The 24,888-nt window shown below is 42.7% G+C and overlaps 1 protein-coding gene across 2 annotated transcripts in view; it reads left to right on the forward strand.

The window, feature by feature from the left end:
- The window catches only part of BOD1L1 (biorientation of chromosomes in cell division 1 like 1), a 55,501-nt gene extending 36,456 nt beyond the window's left edge, over window positions 1–19,045 (forward strand). The window contains exons 15-26 of one of the 2 annotated variants that reach the window (XM_053577733.1): window positions 1,005–1,075; window positions 1,970–2,042; window positions 3,235–3,314; window positions 6,126–6,210; window positions 6,485–6,555; window positions 7,832–7,907; window positions 7,989–8,026; window positions 9,020–9,065; window positions 10,867–10,916; window positions 11,011–11,092; window positions 11,503–11,659; window positions 17,672–19,045. In XM_053577733.1, the coding sequence (XP_053433708.1) occupies window positions 1,005–1,075; window positions 1,970–2,042; window positions 3,235–3,314; window positions 6,126–6,210; window positions 6,485–6,555; window positions 7,832–7,907; window positions 7,989–8,026; window positions 9,020–9,065; window positions 10,867–10,916; window positions 11,011–11,092; window positions 11,503–11,659; window positions 17,672–17,789 (947 nt within the window). In that variant the 3' untranslated portion in view covers window positions 17,790–19,045. Of the gene's footprint in view, window positions 1–1,004; window positions 1,076–1,969; window positions 2,043–3,234; window positions 3,315–6,125; window positions 6,211–6,484; window positions 6,556–7,831; window positions 7,908–7,988; window positions 8,027–9,019; window positions 9,066–10,866; window positions 10,917–11,010; window positions 11,093–11,502; window positions 11,660–17,603 lie in introns of both variants that reach the window. The other variant, XM_053577734.1, reaches the window with a different exon arrangement.
- Window positions 19,046–24,888: the final 5,843 nt, after the last annotated feature.

Raw genomic sequence — 24,888 nt, forward strand, 5'->3', positions numbered from 1 at the left:
CTCTTTTTCACTGGACGTGGAATTGTGTTGGTGCTACTAATTGTGTTGATTCCCTCATCCAAGAATGAGGAAAGAGATTCCGTTCCTGTAGATGGTTATTTGTATAACATATCTTACCATATTTCAAACAAAAGCAGAACAGTGATATTGTAAACACCGTGTATCCATCCCTTAGTTTTAATATATTCACTTCACATTGCCCCTTCCTTCTCCCCATCTTTCCCCCTTTTATCCCACTCCAAAGGGAACCACCATTCTGCTTGACGCATAGCTCCATGAGCAACGTGTGGCATAAACCGTCTGCTGTAGGAGGACGGTCCCACGTTCCATACACCGTCCACCGTGGGGGGACGGTCCCACGTTCCATACACCGTCCACCGTCGGGGGACGGTCCCACGTTCCATACACCGTCTGCTGTAGGAGGATGGTCCCAAGTTAGTGTTTTTTGTTTCTTCTGTGGGTGCGTATTTGGGCTGCTGACCACTTTGCCCAGTGCCGAGAGTACCGCTGTGTGTCCTTGTGCCTGCTTCCTGGTGCGAGCACCCTGCTGCTGTCTCTCGGTGCAGAACTGCTCGGTGACTAGTAAGCACCAGCCCGACCCCAAGGGGTATACGCCGTTCCTCCACACCACCTCCAGTATTTGGTATCTTTACACTGATGAACATTTGCTAATCTTAGTACTAGGCTGGTTTGTCATTGTTTTCATCGACACTTCCTAATATGATGTTGCCACATGAACTGGGGGACAGAGCCATGTGGCCTGCTGTGCAAAGTCCACCGAGAAGACCCTGGATCTGTTACTTCCCTCTGTAAACCACATTTCCCACATCTAAAAGTAGAAAAATAGAACGTAACTGGCAGTGCTATTGGGGGCATCCTGGGGAATTTTCAGACCATCTACTGCTGTGCTCAGGAGGACTGCTAGCCCAGCTTCTTTGCTCCACACATTTGGATTAGAAAAATATTAAAGACTTTTTTTTTTTCTTTTTGTATTTACTACTCAGAGATACCCAATGGGAGAAAAGACAACATGGAAGCTCTAAGAGGTCACGGTACTGAAGCAAATTCTAAGGAGGTACGTCACATACTAAACCTAAGTCACCTGTGCACAAAGAACGGTTTTAGGCTTTACTTTTCTATATATATTAAATAATTAAATAGCTATATGAAGAGTTCTGTGTATCATTTTTTCCTGTCTGTGCTTGCAGGTCCCAGCATTATTTGGAAGTGTCTGTGTTGTACAGTCAGAATGTTTTTTCATGTACTGCCTTAGATCAGCCATAAGAAGCCTATGTTTAGTGGCCATTAAGAAAGCAGAAAAACACTACCAATTAAATCATAACACGCCAGTTATGTCAGCTTTAAGGTATAACTTGACTTCAGAGACTATAAAATAGAAATAATGTCTTTTTTTTTCTTTTTTTTTTTGAGACAGTGTCACTTTGTTGCCCTGGGTAGAGTGCTGTGGCCTCATAGCTCATAGCAACCTCAAACTCTTGGGGCTCAAGTGATCATCTTGCCTGAGCCTCCCAAGTAGCTGGGACTACAGGTGCACACCACAATGCCCAGCTAGTTCTAGAGACGGGGTCTCGCTCTTGCTCACACTGGTCTCAAACTCCTGAGCTCAAGCAATCCACCTGCCTTGGTCTCCCAGAGTGTTAAGGTTACAGGCATAAGCCACCTTGCCTGGCCAAGAAATAATTTCTTAAAAACATGGGTTTTTAAATTGTTGAAATACAGTATGTACCCAGAAACAAATCTTGATGTTTTATGTGGATTTGTATTCAAATAAAAAAGGCTCAAACTTATAAAATTAGTCTAAATCTAGATGCTGTAAGTGTTATTTTAGATTTTTAAAAATTTGTATATCAATTTAATCCAAAGGCTCGTAGCTAATCCAGTATATCCCCATTTCAGTGGATTTGAGTTCAGATTCTATTTCCTTTAATAAAGTCATTCTTAATTCCAGGTTGAAGACGAAGAAAGGCAGATGCCTAACAGAAAAAGAAAGAAGCATTATCCCTCTTCAGAAGACGAACTGGGTATTTGGAATATATACGTTTCTGTTTTAGACATCTTTGAAAATCATGTTTTTCACATCCTAAAGAGTAAGCCAGTACCCTACAGGGCAGTAACTATTTACTTCACAACTCTTGAAGCTAATTGGTTTCTACGTAGGCGCGATACCTCCAGAGTCTTGTTTCCTGTGGAAGACCAACGCCTGGTACTCACACAAACCCAGGCTTCCTCTGTACCATGGGTCTGGGACACAGCCAGGTGCCCCACTGAATTCTGCACTTTAAGTCATGACCAGGTGCCCGGCAGAGCCAATGAAGCAGGCTGGTTGAGGAGCCTCTGGTGCCCTGTCTGCAGCATGCGCTGGGCAGTCTCTTCCAGGGGGCGCCTGCAGTGGTAGGCCGTTCCTTATTTATTCTGTCCAGCAGAGCAGCTACTAGCCATCTGTGGCTATTGAGCCCTTGAGTGTGTGGTCAGTATGAATGACAAATTGAGTTTTTAATTATATTTCATTTTAATTATTGTAAGTTTCAGGAGCCACGTGTAGCTAGTATCTACCATATGGATGTTGCCGGGACCTTTAATACCTGACACCAGTAGAAACTCAGTAAATCTTGAGTGAATCCATAAGAAAGAATGGGAACATAAATACTGCCTTTTTTTTGTTGGAAGTACGTGATTATTTCATAATAATTCATTAAGTTTATGCTGTATTTAGGCCCTACCCATGGTACATTATATGTGCATTCCCATTGAATCTTCAGAATATCTTCTGAGTTAGTTGTTATCACCATTTTATAAATAAAGGAATTAAGTTTCTGAGAAATTTTGACCTTATCCCACCAAGTAAATCTAATTTCAAAGCCTGTGATCCCCATCTCTACTCTATACCTCTGAGATGGTAGCTTACTCAGGAAGTTGAAGTGCGTCTGGAAAATTGAATACACTAAGCCCTTCCATACAAGCTGCTACTTTGCCCACGTCGTGTGAGCATTTGAGGGTTTTCTATTCTGTTTTATGTTTTTGACTTTTCCAAGGCCAATAGTTAGCGTTCAGTGCTCACATCACCTAACATTATAAATGCTTTTAGAAAAACTTTTGGCTTTACCGAATCATAGGCCTCAGAAAGAAGATTCAAACCGTCTTAAAATAGAAGTGTACATTTCATTTTTCATTTAGCTTTTATTCCTTTGTGATTCTGACCAAACTGATTTACAGATGATAATCCAGATGTCCTGAATTCCAGAATAGAAACAGCACAGCGGAGGCCTTCTGAAACTGAGCCACATGACACAAAGGTATTTTTTCCACATACTAATTTTAAGTTTGGGGGTAACCTAATTATATTATTGTGAGTACTTATCACACTATTTATTTTTCATTTTAGTTTCTCTCTAAGTGTTCTGATAATAATCACTTTATTATAAAAGGTACACATTTTCTGGTCCCCTCCCCCAGTAAAATCAACTGTCATACTTTGTAATTCTTAAGCTGCCCGATTGACATCATTGCTTAGGCTTTTGTTCAGTAGTATTATTGCCTTAAGATTATTGATGCTGCTTCCAAAGTGTAATGTGTTTTATCACAGATATAAAATACTGAACTACGGTGAGAAACATGACTTTGAAATTTTAATGCTCTACCTCCTCACTCACCTCTCACCTGCCTCTCAAATCCAGGGAGTCCAAGGATTGGCGTCTTCCTTGGCTTTTTTCATCCTGTGATTCAGGGAAGCAGCTCGCCAGTTTTCCTTTCTACCCTGCCCACCCTTTTGTTGTAGGCCACAATTGTACTTACTTAAGGAAACACTCCTTTGTTTCCCGCTGGACGGCCTCTGGGGCGTGCTCCCTTTCTGAGGCAGCACTCTAAACACTGCTCCTCATCCTTTTCATCTCACTTGAACCCGTAGTTGAACTTCTGTGGCACACTTAAATTACGTTGATTTTTAAAAAGAGTAAAAAACACACTGTGCTTGAACTTCTGTCAAAAATAATTCATGAGCGGGCAGCGCCTGTGGCTCAAAGGAGTAGGGCACTGGCCCCATATACCGGAGGTGGCAGGTTCAAACCCAGCTCCAGCCAAAAACTGCAATAAATAAATAAATAAATAAATAAATAAATAAATACCTTTAAAATTTCTGTGGCACTCCTGCGATTCCATCCCGCACACTGGTTGAGAACCACTGCTCTAAACTTCTCACCGTCCACCCAGATAGCTCCTTCTCCTCTTGTTTCTTGTTCTCTGGTTTATTTTTTTCTACCTTATTCCAAAACTATCTAAATGAGGTTATAAAAATATTTGAACTGACTTCCAGTTCACTGAAGCCAGTGAGTCTTTTTCTTTTTCCTCAATAACTGATGAACTAAATTAAAAAGTTGGAGAAAACTTAACAACCGAAGAGGGAAAGTGGCGAATCATCGGGGATTTCAGAGGTCTTCTCCCTTACCCTGCCCTGGGTACAACAAGAATCCTGGGAAAATACTCCTTTAAAATTTAAGAGAAACCAACTGAGGGGTTTCTTTTTTTTTTTTTTTTTGTAGAGACAGAGTCTCACATACCACCCTCAGGTAGAGTGCCGTGGCTTCACACAGCTCACAGCAACCTCTAACTCTTGGGCTTACGCGATTCTCTTGCCTCAGCCTCCCGAGCAGCTGGGACTACAGGCGCCTGCCACAACACCCGGCTATTTTTTTGTTGTTGTTGTTGTTGCAGTTTGGCCGGGGCTGGGTTTGAACCCACCACCCTCGGCATATGGGGCCGGCGCCCTACTCACTGAGCCACAGGCGCCACCCGGGGTTTCTTTTTATTTTCCCCTCAGCTTCATGTTTTGCATTTTTAAAAAAACATAAATTAACTTTTCATTATGAAATTTTGTACACAGATGGCATTTTCAGTTATAAAAGAATCTTCTTTTGCATGGAAACTATCTTCAATAGCATGTATTTAAAGTGTATATGGCGAAACTAAAAAAAGACCCAAATAGGATAAGAATAAATTCCAGCACTGGAAAAATAAAAGTGAGGTATGAAAACGAGCTGTGTGCACGTTCTGATGAAGTGCTTCTGGGACTGATGTTGGCTCTGTAAGCATCACCTGCACAGGATAAATGCAGGGTGTTGGAAGGTTCGAATACATTCAGCCAGTGCATTTTAGTCTACGACATGAAACGATAGAAGCATCAGTATCCTAGCTCAAATGTGGGACGGTCTTCAAAATGCCTCCCTGCTTTAACACCCCGTCTACACACACACACACACACACACACACACACACACCCTCGTACGTATGGCCCTTGAAGAGGTTACAAGCTGAAAATCAACAGCCCTTACCCGGGGTGATGGGTTCGAATGTGGCCCTGGGCCAAACTGCAACAAAAAATAGCCAGGCATTGTGGTGGTTGCCTGTAGCCCCAGCTACTCAGGAGACTGAGGCAAGAGAATCTCCTAAGCCCAAGAGCTGGAGGTTGCTGTGAGCTGTGATGATGCCACAGCACTCTAGCCAGGGTGAAGAGTTAGACTCTGTCTCAAAAAAATAAGTAAGGTTAAAACTTGAGGTTTTATTTTGTCTTATTTTTATCCTACTTTATGTATTTTTATTTTCATACTGTTAGTATTTCATGCTCAAGTTTTGTAACTAAGGGTGAATAATTTAACAGGTGAGAAATCCATTGCTCCACATCAGCCCCTCTGGATCACTGGGAACTCCGTCACCTTTCCAGGTGCCCCTGCTCCCCACTGCTTCCCTCCGTGACTCCACAGAGAAAAACTCTATTGTCAACATCTATCATTTCTCCTTTGGAATTTCTCTTGAAAAGACAAAAGCCAGGCTAAAGGAAGAAAAGAGAAATTTCCATTTTGTAGGAAAATAAAATGGCCTTGCTATTCTTAGAGTTGAACCCTGACCTCATGATTTGTACCTTCAGAATTTGTATCTTTTTTAATAGTCGACTAGCAACAATAATAGTTACTTTTAAAAGACATTTTCCAGCAAACTATTCTACAAGACAGCTAGGAAATTGTTTTTGAAATAGAGAGGAAAGCTTTGGGGAGGGTGAATGGAGGTAAGGTTGAATTTGAAGAAGATTCTTGTTTTGTTCAACTTCTCTGCAGGAAGAGAACTCTGGAGATTTAGAAGAATTACCTAAAACAAGTTCAGAGACAAACAGCACTGTCTCAGGGACCATGGAAGAAAAAGGTGAGGGAAACGCGGACAGAGCCTTGAGAGCCATCGGCATCTTTCTCGTGGTGCTTCACGGCTGAAACCCGGTCCCCTCGTTTGCTTTCCCTGAGTAATGTGGAGAACACAGTACTGGGAAGCAGTTTACCTCGGGTGCTGCTGCCCACTCGGGACCGCTGAAAGTGAAGTCTGTACCATGTGGCTACAGCTGGGCAGGGCGCGGTGGGTGGCGTCTCCCCTGGGAGGCCTGACCCTGGCCACTGTGCTGACCTGAGCTCTGCCTCTCCTGCAGACGAGAGCGGCAGTGACGCTGCCGGTGAAAAGATGGAGCAGAACGACGACGAGACCATCAAATCCCAAGAGGTGGGAAATGTTTTCCATGCTGATTTGTTTAGAGTTCTTTAAGTACTGAAACCAAATTAACTGTGTTCAATACCGTTCCCTGACGTTTTCTTAAGCGCTTTTGATGGCGGTTTTGGCTCTTCTCCTTTTTAGTGTGCTGTGACACCATTTCACACAGTGCGTTTTATCAGTGTCACTATGATTAATGTTGCTCTCTTCGTCTCTGCTGCATCAAGTCCTTTGTATGAGACCTACTTCTGTCATGGCCAGATAGGGTCAACCCAGCGCTCTACTTCAGTAGACCTGGGCCAGGTGCCAGGACAGGGCAGCAAACAGGAGCAGCTGAGCCGGGGCGTCCAGCCAGGATGAAATGGGAGCAGCAAGTGCTGCTCAGGGGCTGGCAGGAGTGCCTGAGGGCACCTGGTTCCATAGACAAGGTCACGGGTCCCATGAGGCTGCAGGAGCAGACAGACCATTTCTGCTTCACCTGCTCTAGGCCCACTTAGATCGGCATAGAGCCCACGGGGCAGAGAATCACCAGGGATAAGGCCGAGCCCCATAAACCAGTGGTTTACACTGTGTTAATCAGAACTTCTAGATAACCATTGCCAAGTTTGTCAGTTTTTGTTTTTTTTTGTTTTGAGATAGAATCTCACTATGTCACCCTCGGTAGAGTGTTATGGCATCACAGCTCACAGCAACTTCCAACTCTTGGGCTTAAGCGATTCTCTTGCCTTAGCCTCCCAAGTAGCTGGGACTACAGGCACCCACCACAACACCCAGCTATTTTTTGGTTGTAGTTGTCATTGTTTGGCAGGCCCGGGCTGGATTCAAACCTGCCAGCTCTGGTGTATGTGGCTAGCACCTTAGCCGCTTGAGCTACAGGTGCTGAGCCAGTTTGTCGGTTTTTAATTTTTCTTCTCATAGTTCTATATGAGAAAGTCAGTGGACTCCTTTATTACTTGTAAGGGATAACATTTGGTTGCAAGTAACTCAGACTAAATCTCAATGTAAATGGATGTACATATTTATTACAGAAGTTGAAGGTAACACTGAGCATTTGGTTTCAGAACCTCATGACTAAATTCACATGACAGTTACCAGTATTTATCAGGCAGAAGAACTGCAGTGAGAAAAACAATAAGCCCAAGGTCACACATGTTTTAAGTGACAAAGCTGGGATTTGAGCCCTTTTAGGAAGGAACTCGAGATCTCATTTTGAGAAAAAACATCTTATTTGTATTATAGAGGATAAAATTATTTTTTATTGCTTTTTTTTTTTTCATTTTCCCCTTAGGAGGATCAGCCAATAATTATTAAAAGGAAAAGAGGAAGACCTCGAAAATACCCTGTAGAAACAGCATTAAAAATAAGTAGGTATTTGGTGTGTTTTCAGATCACACACAAAACATTTCAAATTGATTTTCTAAGTGAGATTTTTTTTTTTTTTTTAGAAGAAGAAGATTCCAAAACAGATACTGGAATTGTTACTGTAAGTAATTACAAAAGAAGACAATTTTAAATATTTGCTCTTGTTCTGAGAAGGGTATATTGCACTGTCTAGTGTTTTGAACTACTTTATTTTTTTAAGTATTTGAAAAGCTTTAGAAGACTTTCTTAAGTAAAACATTCAAATATTTTGATTAGCATTATCTTCATATAAACAGAATTATATTAGTTTTCAGTCTGACTCCATCCTCACTTATGAGCTTGATTATTTAAAAATTATTTAGAGATTTAACCTTCCTGTGTTTGCTCTTGGTTAAAATGAAGAAATTAGCTATTTCATGTGATTCTGAGGTAGTGGCTTCTTTACGAAGACCTCCGAGGTGTCTTGCCATCTTAGCAGTCCTATAGAGTTCTTTTTGTCCTAAAATGTACACTGATTTCAGTGCAGGAAAATTCTCAGTGATACTTTATTTTTCAACCTTCTTTATCCTTGATCCTGAAGCATTTGCCCAATGAAATGATTGTTTTATCAGGATTCTATTGCCTGCCTTTCAGTGACAGCATCACAAGGGGACAGACACAGCTCCACTGATGTAACAAAAGCACGTGGGATTCAAGCCTCAGCTTTGCCACTTACTAGCCAGGCCTGTGACTTGGGGCCAGTCATGTGACCCTGCAGAGACTCAGTTTTGTTGGTGTAATGATACCGTTAGTACCTGTTTCACAGAGTTTTTATAAGATGACAAAACTAGAGAGCCATATGTGTTTCCCTGCATGTTAAAGTGGTTTGTGTTCAGGAGAATTAGCAACAGTGGCCACACTGTGCTGGCTTGGCAAGAGGCCTGCTGGGAAGACTGTGTGTTCAGAAGCATAGCATCCGCGTTGGCTAGGTACACTTAGTGAACGAGAGAAGACAGGTCTCAATATGTGGCCGCCCTAAATAAATAGAGAACCCAACTTCTTACATTATTGATCTCATCTCTGTGATGACTATAAACTGCCAGTTTAGACTTTTTGTTTGTTTGTTTAAACTTAGGGAGAACAGTCTCCACCCAGCAGCAAGCTGAAAGCAGCGCAGCCAGGTATGTGCTGACAGCATTTTGCACAGGAGCTGAGGAGGGGCAGGGAGGCTGGCTGTGGGGGCGGTTGGAACGTCACTGAAATGAGTAAAACCCATCATCCTTACGACCGTGATAGACTACACCTATTAGCTTACAGAGAGCCTAGGACTGAAGAGATAAAGTAAATGTTTATATTATTTTTATCTTTGTTCCAAGGAGGAAAAATATCCTAAATTGATAATAACTGGGGGGCAGAATAGAGGGAGCATTACAAATTGTGTATTACTGTTGCATGTGTTTTCCAGACTTTTTATAATGTATATGTATTAATTTCATAGTTTAAAATGTTCTACCTAAAAGCAAGAAGAGCCACTGGTGACCTTAGGGTTGATATAAGCCAAAAAGATGAATGGAATAGCTATTTTGTATTAAGTAAATAGCATGATCAGATTAGAAAGTACAGGTGCTGATGAGCAAGATCAAGCAAATATATCACATAAAACTTTTTCTACATTGCCTAGGTGTCATCTTGTGATCTTACTTCAGTTTTTCTTGTCTCTTAGTAAATTAAGCTTTGTTTAATTTTAAAAAGTGAGAGGAGATTCTGCATGCTAGATTTTTAACTAGTTTTTATTAATAATTTTAAGGTACTTTAAATTCATACAAGAAATCTTTATAACTTGAGTGTCCTTTTAAGAGTTCAATTTAATCTTTTGGGGTTGTTATTAACAGCAGTTCTCTAAATCTGGGTAACGATGGCGAGACTCTTGGCCTATTGAATTAACTTTTCCATCTTCATTAGTATATTGAACCTGCAGAAGAGCAATTCCTACAGAATCTTCATCATTAATAAGCAGAACCTTTGAGTTTTTCATTGTCTAATCAACATTCTCATAATTTGAACTTCAAATAGTACATTGAACTCATCTTCATTTTTCTCTCCAAAGTATAGTCTCAGAAAATTGCAACATCTACAAAAAGCAGAAGCATAAAGAAAAGGAACACACCGTCTACACAGGCTTATAATATATATTTGTTAAGTTACCACTATATAAATGTTTTGAGTCAAAAGAATTCCAACTATCACTACACTTGTTACTCATGTGACTCTGAATAAATTATGTAAATCAAGTGAATCCTGGATTTTCCAAACTGTAGGCTGAGATTGTAACACTTAACACAGCTACACTGAGCTCTAAAAGTATGGGTTGAGTAATCTTTATCCAAACTGCTCAGGAACAGAAGTGTTTCAGATTTCAGACTTTTCCAGATTTTGCAGGATTTGCATTTACCATTTGAGCATCCCTAACCCGGAAATCAGACGAGCATCTCCTCTGAGTGCTAAGTCAGCGCTCCAGTAGCTCCGGGTCTTAGAGTGTCTGGACGTCAGATTTCTGGGTTAGGGATTCTCGACCTGTGCACCTTCTGGACTCGCAGGCTCTGGCCTGTCTCATGGGCTTCCTACCCCTCTCCTTCCTTCCTGGGATCAGAGCATTTGAACTGAAAGAGACTGTGCAGGTGGTCTAACCCACCTCCTTATCTTACAGATGAAAACTCCTGGGGAGTTCAGGTCATCTGCCCAGATCACGTAACTTATTTGTTGACAATGTGAAATGGAAACTTTGATTTCCCAACTTACATGTCTGATGTGCTCCCTGCGAGGTATTCTGAGTCTATCTTTGCTTGACTGATACAAAACAATGGTAAATTGTATAACAATGCATTAATTAGCACTGGTGCATTGACAGATAAGCCAGAGACTGTTAAAATTTAACTTTCTAGTAGCCGAGTATTAATGTAGAGATTTCCCTTTTTCTTAAAGATGAGCCCAATAAAGAGACGGCTGACCTACAAGAAAGAAGCATGAACAGCGTAAGTGTCACTTGTGTATGGGCAAATGTCCTCTAGTAACAAACTTTAAAAGGCTCGATTATCCTTCTTTCAACTTTAATTTTATTGCTTCTAGGATGATGTTGAAGAAAAATTAGCAAGTGTGCGTCGGAGAGGGAGGAAGCCCAAACGTTCATTCACGCTTTCAGATGATGCTGGTACGTTTCTAGCAGATTCTTAATTACAGAGTCTTGTTATTTCAAAATCACTATTTTAAGAGTTTTTCTTTAAATGAGGAAAAATTCAGAAGAATACAGCTAGTATTAATATTACCTAAATATGTGTGAAATAGCTCTAATCCTGTGTCAGAAGTGCCACATCCCAGATGTTTTCCTCAGTACATGTGACTTTTTCATGAACGCTGGCTGTGAACTGTCTATGTAAACTATCCCAAATGTGTTTGAGATTAAGCTAAACAGTTGTGAATTGCAAGTGCTGAAATAAAAAGGAAGTGGAAAACCACTTCTCTTCCTCCAAGTCCCTAATATCCTAAGTTCTAAATGCCATGACTCCTTCACAGATGTCTTGGGAATTGTACAATCCAGGTGTTACCCTTCTGTTTGAACAGAATCATCAGAACCAGAACGAAAACGCCAGAAATCAGTATCTGAAGCAACTGAGGACAAGAAAGACCAGGAGTCCGATGAGGAGGAGGAGGAGGAAGAGGAGGAGGAGGAGCCTTCAGGAGCCACCACCAGATCCACCGCCAGATCCGAGGCTCAGAGGTAATGGGCCAGGCAGGAAGACCTTCACCAGCTTCCCATTGGAGCCTGGCTGGGGCTTCACGGGTCCTCTGGGAACTGATCTGCTCCAGCCATGCTGGAAGTTCTTTCCTTTGGTTTTGCCTCCAGCAGAGGCCAAGCGCTCTCAGCCTCTGTCACTCTGGTTCTTCTCGGAGAATCTGTTTTCTGTCTTAAACCATTCAGGTGGATCACTTCAGAGTCTTTACCACATTTGGAATGCCTATGTGGTGGGACCCATTCAGTCCCTTCACATGTGTGCTTTGAACACCTGTTATATCTCAGGCGTTGTGTGTGGTGCCACAAGCGGACGCGGAGCTCTGGGACAAGCCCCATGCTCGGCACATACACACCCCTGTCCTCACACGCATCTGGCTCGTGCTGTGTGATGGGTTGGTCAGAGGAAATTATCCTTACTTGACCATTTTGAATAACATAATTTCATTTCCCAAAGCATGCTCTCTCAAACCCTAGTAGAGCCAGAAGCCTTTGAGGAAAAGAATACCATGTCAAACACTGCCGGGAGTGCCAGTGAGTCCCCTTCTTATCTGTCACAATGCTCATTAAAATTATTAAGTGTTTGGCAAAGTCCCAAAGGAAAGAGACCGGTTTGACTCTGTTTACTCAGACATTGCCTGCCCCTCACACCCCCTCCTGTGGCGTCACCTCTGTTAACATGCCCAGTGCTCCTCTCCTGGTAGCACATTCTGAGAGATGGGGCATGACTATGGAGTTTCCTCCTAAGGTTAATACCTTTTTCAACAGCAAGAATATTTTTTATCTTTAATGTGATCTACAAACTATTAATCTCAGTATCATCTTACATAAATTTATTATCAAAGATTCAAAAAAGTGCAAGAACATTTATATCAAAAGTACCACTAGTTAAGACTGTAGTAATAATGATATCTCATATTTACATAAAGACTGTGGGTCAGCAAGTTTCTAATCCTTCAGACCTGCACATCATCAGCATTCATGGCAGGGTATGATTTCTCAAAGACTCTAGATCACGTGGCTAAAGGTAAGGTAGTCTCATATTTGTCCTTTAGGTAGGCAACTCAAACAAACAGAAGTCACAGAAGGAAGATTCCTGCTGATAGACAAAACGCAATGTGGAACAGAAATCTGTCCTGCACTGGGGACAGAAATCCCAGTGGTACTACCAGTCCCTCTCACCCAGTAGAAAGGTCATTCAGGACAGTAGGACTGAACTGCAGTGGGGCTTAACTCAGGAAGAACTGTAGGCCCTCCAGCTGTCTTCAGGTGTCCAGAAGTAGCTCTCAGATATGCCATTCAAAAATTCTTTAACAATAACTCCTAGAACAGGGCCCAGCAACTCACACCTGTAATCCCAGCACTCTGGGACACCGAGATGGGTGGGTTGCCTGAGCTCTGGAGTTGGAGGCCAGCCTGAGCCAGAGCAAGACCCTGTCTTTGAAAAATAGCTGGGCATTGTGGTGGGCACCTGTAGTCTCAGCTACTTGGGAGGCTGAGGCAAAGGATCACTGACACCCAAGAGCTTGAGGTTACTGTGAGCTATGATGCCACGGCACTCTACCAAGGTGAAGAGTAAATAAATAATAAATAAATACTGTATTTGATTTATATGGTTCTGTGATCTCCTGGGTCATAAGTGCTCTTCCTTAACATACTTCAGGAACTTTTGATTTTCAGATGAATCATGTCTGTAGTCAGACTCCCTGGCATTGGTCACATGTTCCCAGGGTTCTGGCGTCTTTATGATTTCACAGAGTCTCCGGGTTGGGCGGACTCCCCGTGGCCATCTAGTGCTCCTGTCCACGGGGCCCACATCACTGCCCGGCAGCCCTGCTGGAAGGTCTTCAGGGTTTGCACATGCCCCCAGGGCAGGCAGAGCCTCTCCACCTTGTCCTTCTCTCTCTCATCCCAGGAGCTTCTGTTTTCTTTTCTAGTTTCCACTTCTGGAACCTTCTATATAATTTTCATGCGTGGGAAAAGCTTCTGGTCTCCTCTTCTTGCTTCGAGTCCCCACCCTCCCTGTTGTCCCCAAGTCTGTCTGTGTCCCCTTTAGAAGCAAGTGTTCTCCATCACGCATGGGCTCAGGAATCCAGAAGAGGATGGTCCCACCTTGTTTTCTGGATACTGTTCTCCAAAATGTATTCACATCTCTGAGTTTACTCAGCTTTAGCCACACACCAGCAAAAGTCCTTTTTAAAAGATATTTTACTGGTATATCAGATTTTCTCTTATCTTCCTCTTGTGTAATTGACTCTTGGGGCTGTACCGCTTAGCCCCCTGCTGTGAATTGCACTTTCATTAATCTGGGCCCCTCTACTCTGAAGAGCCATATTTTGTATTTTTCACTGACTCTTCTTCTAAGTGATGATTACATACCACATACAGTAAGAGCAAGGGCAGACCCATGCGAGCAGAGTTAGTCAAGGGCAACACGAAGGCCTGCTTCCAAGCAGTCATCAAGAGAACAAACTATTTTCCTGCTTTGAGCCCCCACTTTCTGATTTAGCCACAAGGAGCCTCATCCTTTCTATGGCATCTGGAGGACTCAGTGCTGCCGCCGTCTAGTTTTTCTATAATCCCAGCATCCAAACCAGCCGTCTGCACGTGCAGCAGCCAAACTCTGCAGCCCAGTAACACTTTCTCCTAGAAATTGCCAAAAATTAGCAAAAGAGGAGTTCCCAAGGTGGAAAAAGTTAGATCTCCCCGGTTAGGAAGGTAAGTCCCTGCTTAGACTTCAAGTCATTTTTAATTCCCTGGGACTTTAATTCTCAGCCAGGGTGCTAGAGAGGTGACCAGGCGACAGAGGAAGACGCCCTCGTCCGGCACAGCCCACCTCTGCTCTCACCTTCCCTGTAGCCCGACTCACCCTCCTGCTTCCCACTGGTGCCCCCAGGCTGCTGAGCCATTGCCTTCAACCCCCAGGGAGCCAGGTGCTTCCCATCCTCCAACTTCCCTTCTGGAGACGCTGTCCCCACCACTCAGGCCAGTCTCATCTCCTTCCCACTGCACTTGAAGCTCTCAGGACGCCATGTCCTGGGGGCTCAGGTTTGCTGGGGGTTTTTTCCCTCTGAGCTAAAAGCTGCTTCCCTGAGGTCAGGAATTTGTTTTATTCTGTGCATTCAAGAATAAGACTCTTCACTACCTTCTCGCACCACGTTTTGGTCTTCACAGTGTCTGTCATGTGTGGACGCCCTGGTGCCCACGTTAGAGAAAGCAAACTGAAGGGCAGATGTTCACTCAGATTCTCTTGCTCAGTCCTCATGAAGCGCAGGTCACATTTAACGTGCGAGGGAAGAAGCTCGGGAAATTTGGACACGTACTTCTCCGAACTGAATGTGCGAACCTGTAACCTGCGACCTGTTCACAGGCAGATTCTGGCTCTGCAGGTCAAGGGTGGGCCCAAGAGCCTGCACCTCTACCAGGTGACCAAAACCTTTGGGACCTCCCAAGCAAACACAGCTAGGAAGAAGCAGTCCGGCTCAAAGCCCATCTCCCTGCCACATGGCTCCTCGCACCATGCCGCACACAGCAACTCACAGCAAAGAGGCGTCACAGCAGCTGGTGGCTGGTGGTTGGCTGTGGACACAGTTATGGGTTATTAACGAACACTGCTTCTTAGCCATGGTTGAAATGTGCACAGTAAACGTGCCAGAACCTCATCATCTCTACCCACTTGAGTTTATTTCCTTTTGTTGTCAAAGGAACAATAAGTAAAAGTCGGCTGATGGGTTAAGCCCCATGTCTCTGTCTGCAGTTGTAGTTTTGTGAAGCTTTTTGTCCACTGCTGTGACATTTACCTTTACTCCTTGCTTTCTGAGTGGTGGGTTAGACTAAGCCCTGACTTTAGAGAAGAGACTAAATCTCAGCAGCTGTGGTAGAAGCATTCTGTGTGGTGGGGAGACGTGTGCACATGTAGTGAGACTTTCAAACTTAACTGACTGCAACTCAAGTAAGAAAATGTTCAGAACAACAAGTACACACTTTCCTGCTGCTAGAACCGAGACAGAAACCTCCTGAGTGAAACTTGGTGGATGTGATACAAAGGGTGTCTTCCACTGTGTTCTATTAAACCATTGTTTCAAAATAACTACCTGTAAACTGTGGTTTGAAAAACACAGTAATTAAATTACAGGGGTAAGTGTTGTGAAGACCCAAAGTGCTGTGGCGTTTCCAGAAGAGGACCAGCGTCCTCTCTTCTGTGGAAAGATTCCCAGAGCAGTGACTTATGAATGGACAGTGTTTCTTATTTTTAGAAACAAAGTTGATCAGATGGCTGGTGTAGGGTTATTTAAAAAAAAAAAAAAAAATCAGATACAAAAAATATATCCAGTAAAGGACAACTATATAAAACATACAAAGAATTTTTAAAAGTCAAGAAAATGACAACCTATTTGAAAATAGGCATGAGATCTGAACAGACAACTCACAAAAAGATATACAGATGATAAATAACCATATGAAAAGATACTCAATGTTATGTCTTCAGAGAATTGGAAATTAAAACAGTGATATACTACTACATACCTATTACAGTGGCAAAAACTCAAAATACTAATACCACCTGGCAAGAATGTGGAACAACAGAAACTCATTTATTGCTTTTGGAAATCCAAAATAGTACAGCCACTTTGGAAGACAGTTTGGCAATTTCTTACAGAACTCGGTATACTCTTACCGTGTGATCCAGCAGTCATACTCTTTGGTATTTGTGCAAATGGGTTTGAAATACATTAATATAAAAATGTGCACATGGAAGTTTATTAATTGCCAAAACTTGAAGAAAGAAGAATCAAGATGTTCTTCTTTCAGTCGATGAATGGATAAATTGTAGCCTATAAAGACAACAAAATAGTACTAAAAATGAACTGTCAGGCTATCGTAGATGCATTTTGCTTAATGAAGAAGCCAGTCTGAGAAAGCGACATGCTGTGTGATCCCAACTGTATGGCATTCTGTAAAAAGTAGAACTAGGGAGACGGTAAAAATATCAGCGCTTGCCAAAGGTTACTGCACAGGCAGTGGTAAGTAGGTAGAGCACAGTGAGATTTGGTTAGTGAAACTGTACTGTATGATACTGTGATGAGATGTGCCATTATCCACCTGCCAGAATATGTAGAAAATATACTACAAGAACGAAGCTGAATGTAAACTGTGGACTTTGGGTATAGTGAGATATCAATATAGTTCGTTGATCGTAACAAACGTACCCTCTGGTGTGGTGGGGGAGAAAGAGGTCATAGAGGAACTCTGTACTTCACACTCAATTTTTCTGTGAATTAAGTGCTCTAAGAAATGGTCTATTAAAATATAAAATGCAAAGGAGGACTGCAGTCCGAGATGGTGCAAAAGCATTTATAAGGAGTGGCTGCATCCTGAAAGCACCAGAGACCCAGGAGGGGTTTTATCTCCAGAACTGTAACATGATTGGAATTTCTAGCAAATAATTTTAATGCAGACTGGAGAACAGGGATAGGCTGGTGAGAGGAAGATGGGTGAAAATGCTCTTCTCAAGTTTCTCTGCCTTATTTAACATCGTCAGCTGTGTTCTGTAATACTGAGCTGTGAAACAGGACTTTATGTGTCATCAGACATAGGTTACGGTCCTGCTGGGTTCTTGCTAGTTGTTTGAACTTGGAACAGTTTGTGTGTTGGTAGGACTAGCAGTTCATTTCTTTGTTTTGTAGAGCAGAAGACTAGGGCCCAGAGAAGGAGACCTTGACTTGGTCAAGGTCAAGACCTAGCATGTGATAGAGCTGGGACCAGAACACAGGTGTCCACGTCCCCTCAGCACCCTCTATGTGTCTGTGAGGTTGCCAGCAAACAGCTGGTTAGCTCGAGCTCTTTGATAGTTTCTTTCCCTGTATAAATGGTACTGGGGCTTTCTTTTCTTAGCTGACAAGTTCAAAATTCTTCTGTTTTTTTTTTTAAGGAACTCCCACATTATTTGAAGCAGCTGCTTTTACCTCTCACCATTGCCTTGACTTATGTTTAATGCAGATCGAAGGCACAGCTCTCCCCTTCTACCAAGCGCAAGCGAGAAGTCAGCCCTCCCGGGGCCCGGACGAGAGGCCAGCAGAGGGTGGAGGAAGCCCCCATGAAGAAAGCGAAGCGGTAATCCCACCCCAGTGCCCCTGGCTTGTAGGGGAAGACCATGGAAAGAAAAGGGACGAGCCTATGGCCACAGGCTTCTTTGTTTTTAATCAGAAAAAGGATGTGCATGTGCTGTAAGTTCCTAGGTGCAAGCTCTCTCTTGTTATGTTTTAAACAGCTTTATAAACTATTGTTCATAGAAGATATTATGTACATTTATTTCAGATGAAAATAAGTTTACTTTGTATCTGAATTCAAAACAAAGTAGTTGTATATTTTAACATTTGAAATTGGGATTTCCCAATGTGATACATCATTACTGCAAACCCTTCCAGCCCTTCAGACGCCAAGCTGCCTGCTGGTGATCTGTGTATAAATACAAACATGTAAAAATAGGTTGTATTTTACTCTATGTATGATGCTAATCAATGAACACTTTATTTATTTTACAGAGAAAACTTATCTGTGAACTTTACTATATATCTGTTTATTTTATTTTATTTTATTTTATTTTAATAAAAGGTTTTAAATGCTATGCAGTCATTCGTAGAGCAGTTTTTGGGACCCTGCCTGCCCTGTAACAATCTGAGTATGACCTGGCGGAAACTCTCGCATGTATCCAGGTGAAGTAGTTTAGCTAAAGAAGGGTTCTCCATCGCTTCTCTGTTCACAGTCGTGGCTCTATTTTTTAAGAATGTAACTTGTTTTTAGATTATACTTGCATATGTAACTTTACAACCAGCCCACTGATGTGAAATGCTGGTTCAGGTAGTTACTCTGGTCACGTACAGCAGACACCCCTCTGTCCATGTTGAGTCCTCTCCTCTGCTGTTCTGAAGCTTCTACCCGTGTTCTCTCCCTATCGTCCCTTTCAGTGGAGAGAAATGCAGGGGTTAGGTCCCCCTGGTCTACACAGTGTCAGGAGTTAATGTTGTTTTATACACATACTCTGTCTTATTTCGGGATAGAAACTGGCTTTATGGCCAGGTGTTTTTTTAAACATGCTTTAACTCCCATAATGAGCAAACTGTCCAACTTAAGTTTTTCATAGAATTAAACCTTTCTTAAGATCAAATTTGTCTCTTGCAATGATGTGATAAGTTGCCAAATAATTGAGATTATTTTAAAATGTTTTGTTCATATTCTTGTTTTATAATTAAAATTTACATTCAGTGAGTGTGGATTTTTTTTTTTAACTCTTAATGTAAGGTGGATATTTCTGTCATTTTACATTGTTTCTTACTGAGATTTTATATATAAATTATAAAATGTTTCCCAAAACTTGAAGTGGTAAGAATTTTTTTTTCTGTGTTGTAAAATTCCTCCACATGAAAATCGTTTCTTCTCTCTGTGTAATTGGTCTTAGAGCTGTTGTTCCATTTTCACGTTCAAACATAAGCTAGTGATGCCTCTCTCCTAGTAGAACTGGACTTTGGATCCAGAAAGGGCCTTAGAGACCAGGAACATGAGAATTTATCATTTTTATATACGTATATGGGTGAGTTTTAACCAAAGCTCAAAAATCTAAAGTGTCTTAGAGTCAGTCAAGGGTAGAAGCTGGACTGGGTTCCAGACCTCACAATTCCTTGAGTCTTTGTCCTGGTCAGTGTTAGAGCAGCTCACCACGAGGGCACAGCCGGGAACAACTCCTCACGGTGAAGCCAGCCTTGCTCCTTTTAGTAACGGCCCCTGTGCACATGATCCTGTAGACACAAGGCAGTCAAGGTGTGAAGAAGTGCTGCCTCTAGCAAAACGGGAATGAACTAGTGGAACGGCACAAAGACTCTTCTGTGGGAAAATCAGCTGGACCCCCTAGTAACTTCCAGCGGTGCTGAAACTTAAGTAGAAAGGAGGCATTAGCCCACAGGTGGTGTTAGGAATACGTGGGAGCAACTCTGAGTCGTGACAGTGAGTCGTACTATTCGTATTTAGTAGAAGGAAGGAGGTCAGGAATGTGAAACGTCCTCCTACAATTCACAGACCAGTCCACTTCAAAAAAAAGTCCAACTGGGTGGCACCTGTGGCTCAGTAGGGCACTGGCCCCATGTACCGGAGGTGGCAGGTTCAAAGCTGGCCTGGCCAAATACTACAAGAAAAAAGTTCAACCAAAACGCCACTGGCTTCCACTCACCCACTGAGAAGCACTTGCAGCCCATCTCCAAATTTCCCACTTCTCAGCTCAGCTGTCCTTGCCACGGCCCCAGGGCTTCTCCATGAGTTCCCTGGAGTCTCCATCTGCTCCCTCAGCCCCGAGTGAGGCTCACAGTGGGGGAAAACTCCTCACTTGAAGTTGAGAATCCATGCAAACTGTCCCTCCCAGCCCTACCTTCTGGCCTTTTTTTTTTTTTTCCTCTCTTTTTTTTTTTTATTAAACCATAGCTATGCACATTAATGCAATCGTGGGGTACATTGTGCTGGTTTTATATACAATTTGAAATATTTTCATCAAACAGGTTAACATAGCCTTCACAGCATTTTCTTAATTATTGTGTTAAGACATTCTACATTTAGTAAATTTCACGTGTACCCTTGTAAGATACACCATAGGTGTGGTCCCACCAATTAACCTTCCCCCTGCCTGTTCTCCCCCCACCCCTCCCCTCCCCTCCCTTTTCCTTTTTCCCATATTCTTAGGTTATAATTGGGTTATAGCTTTCATATGAAAGCTATAAATTAGTTTCATAGTAGGGCTGAGTACATTGGATACTTTTTCTTCCATTCTTGAGATACTTTGCTAAGAAGAATATGTTCCAGCTCCATCCATGTAAACATGAAAAGAGGTAAAGTCTATCTTTTTCAAGGCTGCATAATATTCCATGGCGTACATATACCACAATTTATTAATCCAATCGTGGGTCGATGGGCACTTGGGCTTCTTCCATGACTTAGCAATTATGAATTGGGCTGCAATAAACATTCTGGTACAAATACCTCTGTTATAATGTGATTTTTGACCTTCTGGCCTTCTTAAATACCAAAACCTACTGACTAAGACTTACCAGAGCCATTCCCATGATATAAGAAGGATATGAGCAGCCGCCAGACACAAGGGAGGCATGCTGGCCCAGGGCAGCCACCCTGCTTCCCTTTGTCAGGATGCACATGTCCCCACGTTAACACAGGAGGTCTCTAAAACAACTGCAGCCCTGTTACTTAGAAGGAAGTCATTTCAGTCGTGGGACATCTCATTTGGTTATGTAGGCTGTGTGACATTGTCCAGGGATCTGTGCCCCATAAATCAATAGATTCCAAGGGGGGGTGTTTTTTTATTGCTGTGATCCACCCTGGACTGACCAGTTACATTGTGCTAAAATTATGTTTTAAGTACTCACTCCCCACTTACACATACCATTAGGTGTTTGCCCAGAGATCTAGAATCAGCGCATTTCTAAAAATTAGTCACTACAGTTCCCTTTTCTCTCCTGGAACCATCTTTTGAAAAGGATCCATATTACTCCTACATTTTATAGGAAATGTTTTAGTCACGGTCCAGGACACTATTAGAAATGGCACCAGTTCCTGCAAGAAAGATGTGCTATGGTTTGAATGTGACCCCCAAAGCTCATGTGTTGCAAAGTTAATCTCCCTCCCCCGTGCCAGTGTTGGGAGGTGGGGCCTTGAAGAGATGGCTAGGTCAGAAACCTCAAGAATAAATGAGATCGCTATCAGGAGAGTGGGCTCCTTAGCCTTGGCTGCCCAAGCTCTCTTGTTCTTCCACCTTCCACGACAGGACTCAGCAAAGAGGCCCTTGTGATACCATGAGCCCATTATGTCTTGGACTTTCCAGCCTCCAGAACTAAGAAACAAACATCTGCTCTTTATAAATTACCGAGTCTGTGGTATTCTGTTTTGTCACCCCAGATAGACCAAGCCAGTAATTTATTTAATTAAACAGGTATTAACTAAAAAGCAAAATCACCGCCATCAGCTGCCACTGCCAGGGTGAAGAATTGTTCCTGGGTCATGCTAATAAAAGTCGCCAAAAGCTAAGAAGTAAGACCCCTTCCAACCCCAGCCTCCTAGACTCCCACTAGTGTCTCCTGTTGACAAAACTTAACAGGGAGCCTGCTGCCTCGGTAGGAACTGGTTTGCAGAGCCCTAGTCCTAGCACCACAAAACACCTGCCATCTTGTGGTCCTCTGGCTCTTCAAGAAACTGTCTCCCTGATTTAAAAAGCATACAACTGACTGAGCACAGTGGCTCACACCTGAAAATCCAGCACTTAGAGAGATGTAGCAGAGAAGGTTGTTGAGCTCAGGAGTTTGAGACCAGCTTGGGTAACATAGCAAGACCCTATTTCTACATATTATTTTTAAATTAGCTGGGCATGTTAGTGCATGTCTATAGTCCCAGCTACTCAGGAGCATGAGGCAGGAGGATTGCTTGAGGCCAGGAGTTTGAGGTTACAGCATTATAGTTTACTGTATCTAAAAATTATAGCTAATATATAATTGATTGTTTCAGATTCTAACCCTAACCCTAACCCTTTCTATGTAAGCTATATCTCAATAAATCTGTCCACCCTCTTCTCCCTGAGACCCTGACTTCCTTTCAGCCTGGATGTGGCTCAGTTCCTGAAAGATGGCTTGGACAGAAGATGCTTTTGCTTGTCCTTCTGAGGCTTCTCAATGACTCTTTGAGTTTACACAGCACACACGTCCTCATCCCCAGTTCACCTGCAGTTGTACCGGATTCCTCCGAAGCCTCCTCAAACCTTTGACAGTTCCCAGGACCACTCAGTTCCAGCTGTTCCCCTGACATCCATTAAGCCCGTGCACCACCACAATATCCTGCGTTTCTCTTCCTGAGTCTCGCCACACTTACTCAGACAGAATGACAGCACTTGCTGCAACTCCTTCCCATAAATCTCTCTGGTGAGCCTTCTCCGCCTACCTTAAGCCCCTTTCTATGAAAACACAGCCCTCCGGCCCTTTCTCCTTCACATCCTAGTCCAAAATGTCTCACAATGGAAATAAACATCTCCAATAAACATCTCCAGAATATGATTTAACAACAACAAAAGAAACCAAAATATGTGTTTTGTACAAAAGCCCACGGGAACCACTATGTAACTAAGAATGATGGTAAGGATGTGGCTTACAGACCAACCCAACAGTGCAGCCAACTGTGTTCTAGATGTAACCAGGAAGCAAGCGCCTCAAGTTCCTCTTCTGGAAGTAGAAATTCTGATTCCTGCCCTGCTGATCTCACAGAATTATGCTGAGGCTAAAATGAGACCATCCAATTCAATGAATTGGCTAAGAGCTGGAATGCTTCAGGCTCAAGGTAGGGAAACTTTTCATGTTGGAAGGTTGCACTATTTGAGCTGTGATCAAATAAGGCTATATTCAAGCAACTTTAATTAGAGATACTTTAAAGCATACAGTATGTTTTAAAAATCTAACTGCTATGTACTTAATAATTTCAAAAAAGTGACAAGTATTTATTAAAATTAAGTGACCTTTTACTGACTTTGTTGTGTCTGCTTTTTTGTTGGGAGGCACATGAAGATTTGGTGGCGGCATGGAGACCTGTGGTTTCTGTTGATCCTTAGAGGGGCATCAGTCATTTGTGACTTTAAAGGTGTCTTGATTTGGGCTAGGGTAGGAGAACGCAGATTCACAGCAATAAGTAGTTGAAAAGAAAGCATTTGGGGGCATGTTGCTAAAGGTGTAGGTATTCCACTGCATTTCTCCATATTTCAACTGGATCTTTCGTGGCATCAAACAAAGACTTTAAAATGTCATTGAGGTGGAATTGGGAGCTCAATCAATTCCACCTGTAGTTATTTAGATGCCTTGGTGATATCAACTAGGTGAGACTGAAATGCTGATTTGAGTGTGACTTCTCAAAGTCAGTGAACTTGTCATCATGTTCTCTAATTAACAGGTCTAGAACAGCTGTGTATTATTCAATATTTTTTTTTTGAGACAGAGTCTCACTTTGTCACCCTCAGTAGAGAGGTGTGGTGTCACAACTCACAGCAACCTCCAACTCTTGGGCTTCAGTGATTCTCTTGCCTCAGCCTCCTGGGTAGCTGGGACAACAGGAGCCTGCCACAATGCCCAGCTAGTTTTTGTTGCAATTCTCATTGCTGTTTTAGCTGGCTGGGGCTGGGTTTGTACCCACCAGCCTTGGTAGATGGGGCCGGCGCCCTCCCCACTGAGCCACAAGTGCCGCCCTTCAACATGTTTTTATAATAAAAAAGAGGCAAGCTCTGGCCCAGAGCCTTCAGCATCTAGCTGGAGTGTGCAAACATTGTCTTATCACAATTATACATATTTTGACTTTCTATATGGCAAGGGATTAATGGTGTTCCATTTATTTATATAAAGTAGAACCTCTGTAAGTTGACCACCCAAGGACTATAACAAATTCACCAACCTTACAGAGGTGGTCAACGCAAGGAACTCAGCCTACTGTACTGATAACGTACATGTGGTACATGTCCAGTCAATGAAAATTAGGTTAAGTTAAGGAGGTGGGCAGGGTAGAGGGGTGGTCAATATGAGGTTCTGCCATATTTATAAATATATCTATGTTCCATGTTTATTTCTATAAAGGTTCTTTTGAAAATAAGGTTTTTTCAAGTTTTAAAAAGGAAGTCATTTGAATCAAGGTATTAGGGGAATAATAGTTATTGGTGGAAACATACAGGTGGAAAAATGTGAAAGGGGTATACAGATGCTTATAACTTAAGACAGATTACTTACAAAAAGCCACACTTTCATTTAAGTATCTTTATGGTCACTGGGTGGCATCTTTCCTAAAGTGCCTGGATTTGATTAAGGATCAAATGCTCACGTTTTAACACCAGGAAATCATTCCTGCACACTGGCATCCTCATCTCCAAAGGTTAACTAGGTAGGGTCGAGGATGACCCAGGAGTCAGGACTTCATGAGCTGAGCCAGGAAAACTATCCCTTTTAAAAATGCTGCAGGTTCCCATTTCCAGGTTCTTTCCCAGACCTCATGGTTCCATGGCATGTCCACAGTGAGGACAGGGCAGACATCACGTGGGGGGACCCACGGGAGTCACTTGGCTGCACCAGCAGCTGCGGAAACGAGGCAGGAGAGCTCCTCCAGGACTCAAGTCCTCTACTCATGCCCTCACCCTCAGACTC

Source organism: Nycticebus coucang, chromosome 23 (genome assembly GCF_027406575.1).
Source record: "Nycticebus coucang isolate mNycCou1 chromosome 23, mNycCou1.pri, whole genome shotgun sequence".
NCBI classification, from domain to species: domain Eukaryota; kingdom Metazoa; phylum Chordata; class Mammalia; order Primates; family Lorisidae; genus Nycticebus; species Nycticebus coucang.